At 42.5% G+C, this 11,287-nt stretch overlaps 1 protein-coding gene across 4 annotated transcripts in view; it reads right to left on the bottom strand.

Moving 5' to 3' along the window:
* The window catches only part of YTHDC1 (YTH domain containing 1), a 43,518-nt gene that overhangs the window by 15,190 nt on the left and 17,041 nt on the right, over window positions 1–11,287 (bottom strand). Inside the window, exons 3-15 of one of the 4 annotated variants that reach the window (XM_015417177.1) lie at window positions 10,664–10,998; window positions 10,153–10,546; window positions 8,836–8,925; window positions 8,319–8,372; window positions 7,571–7,665; window positions 6,028–6,136; window positions 5,810–5,927; window positions 5,019–5,103; window positions 3,871–4,037; window positions 1,525–1,607; window positions 799–835; window positions 678–717; window positions 513–575 (exon numbers count right to left, since the gene is read on the bottom strand). In XM_015417177.1, coding sequence (XP_015272663.1) covers window positions 513–575; window positions 678–717; window positions 799–835; window positions 1,525–1,607; window positions 3,871–4,037; window positions 5,019–5,103; window positions 5,810–5,927; window positions 6,028–6,136; window positions 7,571–7,665; window positions 8,319–8,372; window positions 8,836–8,925; window positions 10,153–10,546; window positions 10,664–10,998 — 1,670 coding nt within the window. The remainder of the gene's footprint in view (window positions 1–512; window positions 576–677; window positions 718–798; window positions 836–1,524; window positions 1,608–3,870; window positions 4,038–5,018; window positions 5,104–5,809; window positions 5,928–6,027; window positions 6,137–7,570; window positions 7,666–8,318; window positions 8,373–8,835; window positions 8,926–10,152; window positions 10,547–10,663; window positions 10,999–11,287) is intronic. The other 3 variants (XM_015417178.1, XM_015417179.1, XM_015417180.1) reach the window with 3 other exon arrangements.

The following is an 11,287-nucleotide window of genomic DNA, read 5'->3' as shown; positions in this document are numbered from 1 at the left end:
GGAAGAGAGAGACTGGGGGGAGAGAGAGAAGGGGGGAAAGAGAGAGAGAGACTGGAGGGAAGGGAGAGAGAGAGACTGTGGGGCGAAGAAAGAGAACGGGGGGAGAGAGAGACTGGGGGGGAAGAGAGAGAAGGGGGGAGAGAGAGACAGAGAGAGAGAGAGCCTGGGGGGGAAGAGAAGAGACTGGGGGGAAGAGAGACTGCCCCCCCCCGCGAGTATCGCGGGTCCCCCTCTTGTATTACTCTAAGCCCCATTCCTGCCTGCTTCACTGAAATCCTGTGCCAGGAACCTGCTAAGAATGAGCCACCTCTACACTCTCTAAACCAAATCCTCCTCGCATCCATAAACTTGAGAAGGGAGATGGACTATGGTGCTCTACTCCCTAACACAAGTTTAACCAAGAGAAAGCGACAGTGAGCCTGAGCAGCATTTTAATAAAAAAATTTGGGGGGGGGGGAACCTGAAGAGGAAGATTAACTGCAATCATGATCTAAAGTGACAAAAGTACAAACCATTCCTTGCCAGGGTGGCGGTGGCCCCATGTTGTGGAACTCCCTCACATAATCGTTGTAAGACTAAAAAACAAACAAACACAATAAAACAGTAAGAATATCAATGATAAGGACTTGTTCTGGAAAGCACCTGCAGCTACAACAGAGGAAAGGCTGCAGACTTACCCCATTTAAAAAGACATCTCTCCGGACTCCTGAAAATCGTCTGTTGGGAATAAGATTTGTGAAACTAAATGCCAGTGGCAAGCAACCAGATCATAAAATGAATAATATTAACACTTCTTACCTGTCTACTTCTTGGTACCTGGGGTCCTTTAAATACCCTGTTCAAAATCAAGCAGCATTTTATCATATTTGCCACTGTGCAGTAACATTGTCTAAGACATTTGCATCCTCCCCTTAAGCATGCGACCTCCTTATCAGAGACCCAAAAGGAGGGGTCATTCTGCTGCCTTCACCAATTTGTGGAGGCTTTCGAAAATCATTTAATTTTTCTTTACACCAAAACAGCGTGGACTCCAGTTAAGAGATATGGAGTAGATGGAAAGTCTTACGTTTGGCCATCTTTCCAAATGCTTTTCAAACAGCCATGCATGGCATTAAATAAAAGTTTGTCAAGTGCACAACAAGCCTCTAACACAGAGATTAAACAACCTGATATCAATCCTGAAACAATGCATCAGCAAAAGCCCACAGGAGCCCTCTTGGAGGCATTTGCATTGGAGAGACAAGAGCTCTCTATTCTGTTGTCTAAGTAAAGCCAACTTAGTTTATAATGGGGAAGACAGTTCTAGAAATCACTTAACTGCGGCAGTCTTTCCAAGAAGCAGGGCAACTGGATGGCCCAAGATTCTTACGCTCAAATACCTTAACCAGGAATGCAATTTACATAGTGCTGAAGATTTCTTTGAAAAGTTTATCCTCGCATCTGCATGCCCAAAGGAGCACAATGTTTGGCTTACACACAGATCTGTTCATTTGTGCACATATAGTTGCATAGGAAGATATTAACCTGGTCTTTGGTGAAACTCAGGAGGATAATCAATCCTTGGTTTCTTTCTGCTGTTATGAATATCATAATCCTCTGGTCGACGCCTACATAAATTAGACAATAATTAAACAGTGGTTTGGAGAAAACTTCACAGAGAGAACACCTTCAGAGGGAACAACGGGACTGCCCTGAAGTGAGTTTCTGGGAGCATTTGGTTTGTGTTAAAACATATGAGACTCAGGTAACCATGTCACACAATCCATGACACAATCCCATTTGCAAGAATATCTGTTAGAACTTGCATTTTATGGTTGTGATGAACCAGAGGTTCCTAATATGGTATTTAATCAAGCCATATCTCTTACAGTCCAAACCTACACACAAGTATTTGGGGGGAAATCGCCACATCCTTTGGTCTTCTTAGAAAATGTGCAAAGGATTGCAGCCTAAACCTAGTTTAAACTTATTTTTAATTCATGCAATTACTATACTGTTAACTTACAAACTGGTTTTAAATTGTCCTCACTTGGATTATGAAATGTTTTATCAATCTTTTGCATGCAGACCCCCCCCTACCCAGCAAAGTACCTGTACAATAAGGCATATTATTAAACATTTAATATTGTTGTGGTATTTGTTCTAACGACACATTTTAAAATTTGAACATTCATGTTCCTGGTTGAAATCCTCTCTCTCTTCTTTACAGTGGATGCTTTTGAGTGGCTACTCAGGACCTTCTCACCTTTGCTCACCATCGGCAGGTAATTTAATGCCACCCTCCAAAGACACCACCAAAATTGCCCATGCCTATGAGAGGGAAACAAGCTATGCTGCTAAAAGGGGTTGCTATCAACACACAGAAGGTCAGCTGCTGGAGCTCTGAGTAAAACCTCCAGCTACAATCAACCCCCTCCCCCCTCCCCAAATATCTCTAAAGTCAAATGATATTATTATAGATTTTAAGAAGTTAATCTAATTCTGAGCAAATAAACCAAAGCAACTGTATGTACAGCAAAAACAGCTTTAAGAAAAGTAAGAGCTGGTGTAAAGAATAAACATACCGCTTTCTTGTAGTTTTGAGTGTGCACTTACGACCGGTATGATATATGATAGTAACAGTTCATATAGGAGTCCAACTACTGACTTTAAGCTGAAAGCCACATACATAAATGGAGGCCCTGGCAGGCTCGAGAAGGTGTGATGGCGTAATAAGGTATAGTTTGCAGTCCATTGCAAAACCTTCACTTGCAAATACTTTATTGCACTGGAAGCCTCTCTCGGGCTTAACTTCAAAAGCCATCTTGGTGCTCAGTCCTCAGGCCCAAAGAAAAAGGGACGCTGCCAGGATTCCTCCTACCTACAGGTTACAGTGTCCTTTTTTTAAAGAGCAAGGAAATGGGGAATCGTTGGGTATCTGTACCTACCAGAGGATGTTTCCACAAAGGAAACTTTAACCAAAAAAGGTTGCAGCCCAAACCAGAGTCTTTAGATTTATCAGAATGCCAAGTGGCTACACGGGGATGGGGGAGATAGAAGGGCTTATATATCAGTCCTTTGCAAAGACTTCTCCAATTCTGTAACAAGATATACCCCCTCTTTTCTGGCCAATGTTGGCAAGTTCATAGAGCAGTGATCAATAACCATGGCGATCCTCTAAACACACTTAAGTCCACAGGTGCTGCCAGCATCTGGAAAGGTGGCGTATACAGACACAGCAACAGCCATTCTTTTGGGATTGTTGCCGGCTCTCCAAGGGCCACTTGCTCCCCTTTGGAGAGAACCTACGGCTTTCAGAAGCTCAGAAAGATGTGAGAATATGTGGTAATGGGCTTAACCACAGCACGGTGATACAATCTGAAACAGTCCCAAACACGCTCCTCTTGAACAGCAAAACAATATAAATATTTTATCCTCAAAATGAGGCGGTCATCTTCTGCAAAATTACAAGTGATCCTGATAAAAGTCCCATATTTGATAAGGCTTATCCAGAGATTACCTGAAAGAAAAGGCTTTTACAAAATATTAACTCATTTTTGAACACAGAGACATGCTCTTCCTCCACCTAGCCTGCTCTGGGTAAATCCGCTTACCTACGTTCAGATTTGTTTCATCTGTTCAAAGGTCTAGTCTAAGCTAAATTTACAAGCTTTTTTTCTGCATAAGCCATAGGTCCCCATTTTCCTCTTGTAATTGACCAACTGGGGGGACAGTATGAAATCCTCAATGAAGCCACAAACCCGTCCATGCAGCTTGATGTGAGGATTTTCTCTCTTCTTGATTGCCGGAAAAGCTTTTTGATGAATCACATTCCGCCATCACGTTATTCTGACACATGTGCCTATTATCAGTCCAAAGAACGTTTCTAACCTTCCCACGTCCCGGACTGGCTCTCGACGTGACAGCCGCCCTCTTGACCGAGGCTGAGAGTGCATTCTTCTCTTGTGCCGCATTTTATGAATGACTTGATACAAGTCAATACTTTCATCAGGAGGGAATAGGAGACAAAGCTGGGTTCCACATTCAAGCTCAATTTCCTGGAACAGTGAAACACTCTTTTACAAGCTGAAGTCAGAATACATCCACATTTTCTAAAGCTGTGTACAGGATTTCCAGCCAAGCAGAAGGATATGTTAACATGATTTAACTGTATTTTTAAAGCCAACATTCATTATGGTAAGAGAGCCATAACAAAATATACCAGTTTTGACACTCCCATAAACTTCTATTTTTATTTATTTACTTGGACTTATATCCCACCCTCCCTGCATAGCAGGCACAGGGCGGCTAGAAACGTGAATTAAGAAAAACAAAGTTAATCACCTACCTCAGTCAGTGAAGCCCCAAATATATGGACCAAAAGCTTACTGGCACACATAATAGGAGGTGAAATAAATCTGCTGACTTTATGACATCTGATCTGATCACTGACATGCCACCAGGAGGAGGTAATTTGTTAATTGTTATACAGTTATATTTCACACACACTAAAGTGTTACATCCATTTTTTTAAAATAAAGGCACACAGACTGTAGAATACACACACACAGTGAAAGAGCTCATCAATTCATGGGGGCTGGCTATTATCTACAAGGCACAACCTTTTGGGAAAGCATGGGAGAAGCTCGAAGTCATTCTGGCTGTTCTGTGTTTACTACATTTCTGTTCTCTTATTCAACACATCCCTAACCCCCTCCAGCCCAAGCGCCTCCTTAAGAATGTGCCCATCTCACACAGCAATATCCAAGAATGCTGGAGGTTACAGGTCCTCAAGTTTTAAGACGACTAATTGAAAGAGCAGCCTATAGTGATTGCTTCAAAAAGAAACAAGCTATACTTCCAAAGAAGACAGTTTGCTGCTTAACATTTTACCCAAATGTTACTCATCCTTATTCTTCTAAAATCTTTTCGACCTGGACTTTCTACATTAACTTTCCAGTGTGTGACAAAAACTAGAACCAATGGGTTATGGATGTTTTTAACACCTGACTGATGAAAGGGCAAAATGGCTGACAAACCTGCCCATCACGTCCAATCTTGACTGGCTTATGTTCGTTCCAAGGATTCGTCAGGTGAGCAGATTTAGTGAAGGGCAATTCACGCCTGAAGTACAAATGACATTCATGCAACTTGGTATTAACTTAAAATAATCTTATACAGTAAGTCTTTGCTACTATAAATTTACACAGATGGGAAGAACCACAACCTTCTGAACATCTTGGATGAGAGAAGGTAACATGGGGCAAAGAAACGACCCCTTGAGATTATCTTTATTACCAAAAAAACAAAACAAAACAAAACAAAACACTGAAGCAAAACAAAAATAACAAGGACAGAAAGACCCCTACAAAAATGGAAGACCAGCACCACCACATAGCTCTCCTTGGGCCTCTGACACATTGCTTGGGGCAGAGCCGAGACAGGGTGAAGTTCTCTTCCACTAGGGTTAAGGCCTCCATCCCTCCCCATCAAAACATCCCTCAGGAAAGCAAGTGAAGCTCAGTAAAGGTTGAATTCCCTCAAACAAAACTTTCAGGAAGACTGCTCCAATTAATGGCAGATGTACTGGTTTACAGCAAAACGCAGACAGAAATATTCACTGCTACTAAATATCACATGTTCGCCAGACTAAGCAAATGCAATCATCGTTTTAAATCTCTGTGATTGAGTCTCAGTACAAACCTTTTCTCTACCTATCTGGGCCAGCAAAGTCTGTTTTGAAGACACAACATTCTGAATCCTCTAAAAGTCTCAATACTTGTCAGACTGCTATTTTTCTGTATTTTACATGTTGGGTGAGCATGATTACCTGCAAATCCAATCAATTTTAAACACGCCTCCAAGCATTTTTGCACTCATCCCTGCAGGCAGGACCCAGTGTATGGGGGATCCTCCATGATGCGATTCGGAAGCGAGTCTCGCAAACCCTGCATGAATGGAAACATGGTGTCATTGCAGGGACGGAACCGGCAGGAATGGAAACGTGAAAACCACCAACTTCTGAAAACAAGTGGCCCTCTGACTTACCTTGGAATTTCCCACTCTCTCTCACAGAAAATATCAAGATGACGCTCCTGGCTGATCTGAAGGCAGCATTGAGCTTTTTCTCATTGACGGGGAGGGTTGACCAGACACCCTGCAGAACACACAAGACACAAAAGTCCCTAAGAAACCACACACTTGTGTGAAGGGTCACAGCTCAGTGGCAGAGACAATCAGACACTGGAAGGAAAAACCAGATACATTCGGGGGAAGATGGCTGGGCCTTCTCTCAACATTCAGCATAGCGACAAATTTGCCTGCAGAAATTCCGTAAAAATGTGAAGCAGTACTTCCTAAGTTTAAAAATATGTGATTTATATTGGTAAAGCAGTACAGTAAGTTTAGGTCTGAGTAGAGATGTAAAATTTCCAGAAATTTTGAAGCTCGGTAAAAACCCCCGTTTTTTTTCATTTTTTTCGGGGGGGGGGGGGATGGAAATTTTTGGGAAAATTAAAAAAATGCTACATTAGCATTTCTTTTGTCTTTTCTAGATTGAAAGTCATTCTGTTACTTTAGGAACGTAAAATATGACTATGGACATTTTTGCTTGGCATGAAATTATCACAACTAGCATATTAAAAATATAGTGTATCCAAACAGTTATTACAAATAGAATACCCACCCACATGCAAAAACAAAACTGAAACCTTTTTATTTTCTTCTGACAATAGCACCTCCTAAAGGAAGAAATGCATCTTGTTCTTGCATTGGAGAGTTCAGTTTGTAACCTAGGACTTGCTTGTCCTCAGTGCACAGAAATTAGATCACTCTGATACCATATATATATATATATTAGAAATGATTTGGAAAATATTTGAACACCTTGTCTTAAAATATTTTATTCATCATGTTAAAATAAAACGTTCCATAATAAAAAATAATCTTTTCTTTTTTCAATTTTTCCAATTTTTCAGAAAAAAACAAAAAAGGAAAAAACACTTTTTGCTCCCGAATTTTTCCAGGTTTTTTCCGGCCCTTCACATCTCTAGGTCTGAGAAGAAAAAAATATTTTTACTCCTCCCCTATTCCTGTTTTTCCCATAGGGAAAAATGTGTTTTCTCTGAGGCTTCAAGATGGCCAGAAATGTTTTCTCTTTAGATCCTTGCCATGCCCAAAAAGCATAAAAGAAAAAGATGTCTTCCCAATATGCTGGAAAGCTTCTTCCAGCAGAATGAGACAGAATCAAAACAGACAGATCAAGGGTCCACCTAAAGCAGGTCTGTATATCCACAGAAACCCCAAGATAAGCCTGGAGAGACAAACAACTCTTATCTATGGAACTTGTTTTACCATTTGTGGATTTCAAGCAACAGGGAAACTTTCACCACCTGATACCAGATTCCTCTCAAAAGGCAGACCAGAAATCACAGAAAAGTACCATCTAATGGGAAAATGGCCTATTTTGCAGTTGGCCTCAAGTCAAAGAATGAATTAAAGTGTGGACATTAAAGCCACAAGAATTAGCCCACTGCCCTTCCATACTCTGCACCTAACATTACAATCTAAGGGCCAGTGAGGCTAGGCATACCTTTGCTTTGGCAAGTGAGACATTTTCGTGGTTGTTACTTTTGATAAGAAAAAACCTTGCTTCTTGGAGAACATATTTAAGTTTGCTAGTTTGGTCTGGAAAAAAAGAGAACAGGAAATTTTATTAGACTTTCATCCCTTCCACCTCCAGGAAGTGCATATCAGTTGCTCGCAGCTTTTGTGGAACACAAAAGCACTGTTATTATGACACAGCCATCCCTCATTTCAGAGGACACACATGAGAGGGCCCTCCTGCAAATCCATTTTAACAAGTGGAGCACACGTGGCCACAGCCTTGAAGGGTTGCATCCTTCAATTAGTCAAGCAGCAGAGACCCGCCCCTGATACAAATCTGTGTCAGAGCATGCAAAGCCAAGCTTTAAAAAAGCAAAACGAAAGTACTGAAGGTAAAAATGAATGCAAGGATAGTGATGTCCCGATAGGTTTGCTTCTTGGATTACTTCTGAACAATGCATGTTCTTGAACCAAGAAACTACTTTTAGATAATCTGCCTTCCAAGATTAGTCTCTCAGTGTTTGCCTGCCAATTCAGCAACACTGTCTATTTACTTCTTGCCACTATAAAAATAACATGCAAGCAGTAATTCAAGACTCAGATGTATTACTGCTTGTTCACTCTAATTAACATCATTGTACATCGGAACATTACCACATTTATGCAGGTTAAGGAAGACAGACGACAGCTTGTGATGGGGGGCATGCATTAAAAAAATCGAATTTAAATTATACCTTTTTGGACAGCACGAACGGAAGATGATAATTTCTCATGCTTCTTTTCTGAACCTGTATTTAGCCAAAGTACATGTGTTCAGATTGAGCTTTAATAGAGATACAAGTTCTACAGCCTTTTCACATACTATTTTCATCCATGACAAATTATTCTTCCTGACACGTACCCACACACACAAAGAACACTACTCAATGTGCATGACGGTTTTGTTTTGAATTTTGGGGTTGTTTCATTTTTGTTTTGCATGACCAGTTTTCTGCTCAGAAAACCAGTCAATGAATCATCATCTTCCAAGTTTTAAAAAGTGAAAATTCCACTTAAGCAACAGAATAATAGCATTAACATAACAAGAACGCCTACTCCCTCAAATTATTCACACAGAACATGCCAGTATACCAACTTTGACTATTCAGCTACATGTTCAATAGGTTTATATGGCCTACAATTCATTTTGTATACTACAGTTCAAGGATTTCACTACCAACCACAAAAGCAGGGAAAGCATTAACAGAATACCTGCATATGACTCTGATGCAGAGCTTCCACTTCTATCAAAAACAATTGGAGAGATGCCTCTAGCTCTTTTCCTTTCTTTCTTTTTTTCATCTAAGACCACCAAAACAAGCAAAAGCAGTATTTAAGGTTTACAGAGGAAGAAAAAAACTGGATTGGAAATGGCTGCAGAAGACTCATTCAATTTTACAATAGCTACATACATGTTAGTGCCAGAAAAGGCACTAACTAATTATCAACTAATTTATTCTTGGGTTAGGATCCAAAAAAACCATGAAACTAGTCCCAAGAACCTAGCAGCAATACAGCAAGGAGTGCAAACAGTCAAACATTCTACTGGGTTCACACAAACCACGTGGGAGCGCAACACTTTGGTTCCACGTTTTACAAAAGTTTTAAGTACATTCAGTATTAATTGATTATGCATGTTATGTGGTTGTTGCTTCCCCATAACACTCTGGTACTATCTGGAAACGGGAATCTCATGCAAAATGTTGATATCAACACTGCAGACTCAGAGGGAGGTGCAGCACTGAGGCAGAAACTTGATACATTTCTCTAGGAAACGGCAACTCTACCCCATAAACAAAATAAGAAAATCAGGCTTCTAAACAGCAGAAAAAATAAATGGACATTCACTCATTCAAAAAGTACACCGGCAGGGTACAGAGGGATGAAGCGTGAACAAAACAAGGACACCAGGATACCAACCATAGAAAGGGAGAGTTCAGAGAGTCAGAACATCAGAATGAGCAATATTTTACAAGGATTTGCTAACAGAACGTTTGCGGTGCACTCCCAAGTTATGATCTGGTCTCATCATGGAATCTTTCTCCAAAACTGAAATTCAGGCGCTGACTGCAGAAAGCATCAGAGTGCCCTACAGAGCCTTTGCAGGATCCCCCTCTAGCCCCCACCCACAACAGATGCCTTAGGGGAGCACAGCTAAGGGCAGAAAAGGAGGAAAGTGGCGCAGTGTTCAAGCAGAGGGTTCTCATTTTGCTCTGCCCAGAGACGCAGCATCATGCGGAATTGACTCCACGACAGAACCTCAAAGGCATGCCACAAAGCAATGGACATCAAGAACAAGATTTGAAATAGTGAGATGGATCCAGGCTTTCCAGGGGCAGAATCAACTTTCTTGTCTCCTCACCCCTGCAGCTCCCTGATCTTGACAGAATTCTGTCTGGGGGGAATCGGGGCCCCTGAGGAATGGCATGAGGAAGCTCGACTGCAGGGGGAAGGAGAATTGCTGGAAACTGCCAATTTAGTCTGGATCCAACCCACAGGGATTCCGAACAGAATGATCCAATCACGTACCTGATATGTCTGTGCCTGAGCCAGACCGGACGGACCCGTCAGTAAAGGACGCTGACTCGGAATCAGAATCACTGGCTTCACTGCGCGTGTCGTAGTCATTTCCCTCCTTCTGATCCCTCTCGTCTTGATCATAGCCCTCTTCGTCATCGTCTCCCTCTTCCTCCACTTCCTCCTCCTCTTCCCCTTCATCCTCCTCCTCCTCCTCTTCCTCCTCGTCCTCCTCCTCCATTCCCTCCTCGTCCTCATCCTCGTCCTCCTCAGTATTCCCCGGGTCAGAGGAGCCACTGCTGCCTGTTTCGCGGTCCGAGCCGTATTCCTCAGAGTGCAGCTCCTCCTTCGAAGAGTGGCTGGACCTGCTCGGCCGTCTGTCCACATCGTGCCTGAGCCGCTGCTGCTGCAGAGAGAAAGGACATCAAGCAGGCACAACCACGGACAGACACACGTCCCCCAGGTAATGAAAGAGCCTCTTAAGAGCGCCGGCCTTCATACGGCCGCCACAGCCGTTACTTACCTCACAAGCCTCTGGAGTGGCAGACTTCGTCCTTCGGTCAGGCTCCCTCTTCCTGACGCCCGTCTTTTCAGGCTGCCCTTTGTAGGGGTCTCTTGAGCTGCTGCTGCTCGTCATGCGGGCCTTCCGATCACCTTCTGGCCGCTTGTTCCTGTCAGACCTCGGGTAGTCTTCACTCTTGTATTCCAGCACTGGCTTTCCTTTTGTGCTGACTGGTCTCTTGTGGCTGCCCACAGAGGAGCTGGGGGGTTTGGGCAGCATCTGCCTTGAAGAATGCACAGCGGGCTTTGGTTTCTTGCTCTCCACTGATTCCATCCTTTCACTTTTCCTTTTGGATCCTTTGGTTGAAAGAGAAGGACAAGTAACTCCAAAGTAAACCCTTCTATAATTCCTTGAGATAACAACGGTTTACACCACAGCCAATTTTTTAAAAAAAACAGGCGTCAAGTTTCTCCTGAGTGGGGCAGACATTTGCTTGAACTACTCTTTTACTGACCACAAACCACAGGATCATGCTGTGAACCATGAGTGAAGGTGCTTGTGGAAGGTGCTTCCCCACCCTCTCCCTTCTCCCAGCAAAAAGCCCATTATGGGAGTCAAGGAAGCCTCATGGGCTAAGCAGACAGA

Source organism: Gekko japonicus, unplaced genomic scaffold (assembly GCF_001447785.1).
Source record: "Gekko japonicus isolate JY-2015 unplaced genomic scaffold, Gekko_japonicus_V1.1 scaffold1314, whole genome shotgun sequence".
Classification (NCBI taxonomy): Eukaryota; Metazoa; Chordata; class Lepidosauria; order Squamata; family Gekkonidae; genus Gekko; species Gekko japonicus.
Note: the sequence above shows the minus strand (reverse complement) of the source record. Positions and strands in the feature narration are given on the sequence as shown.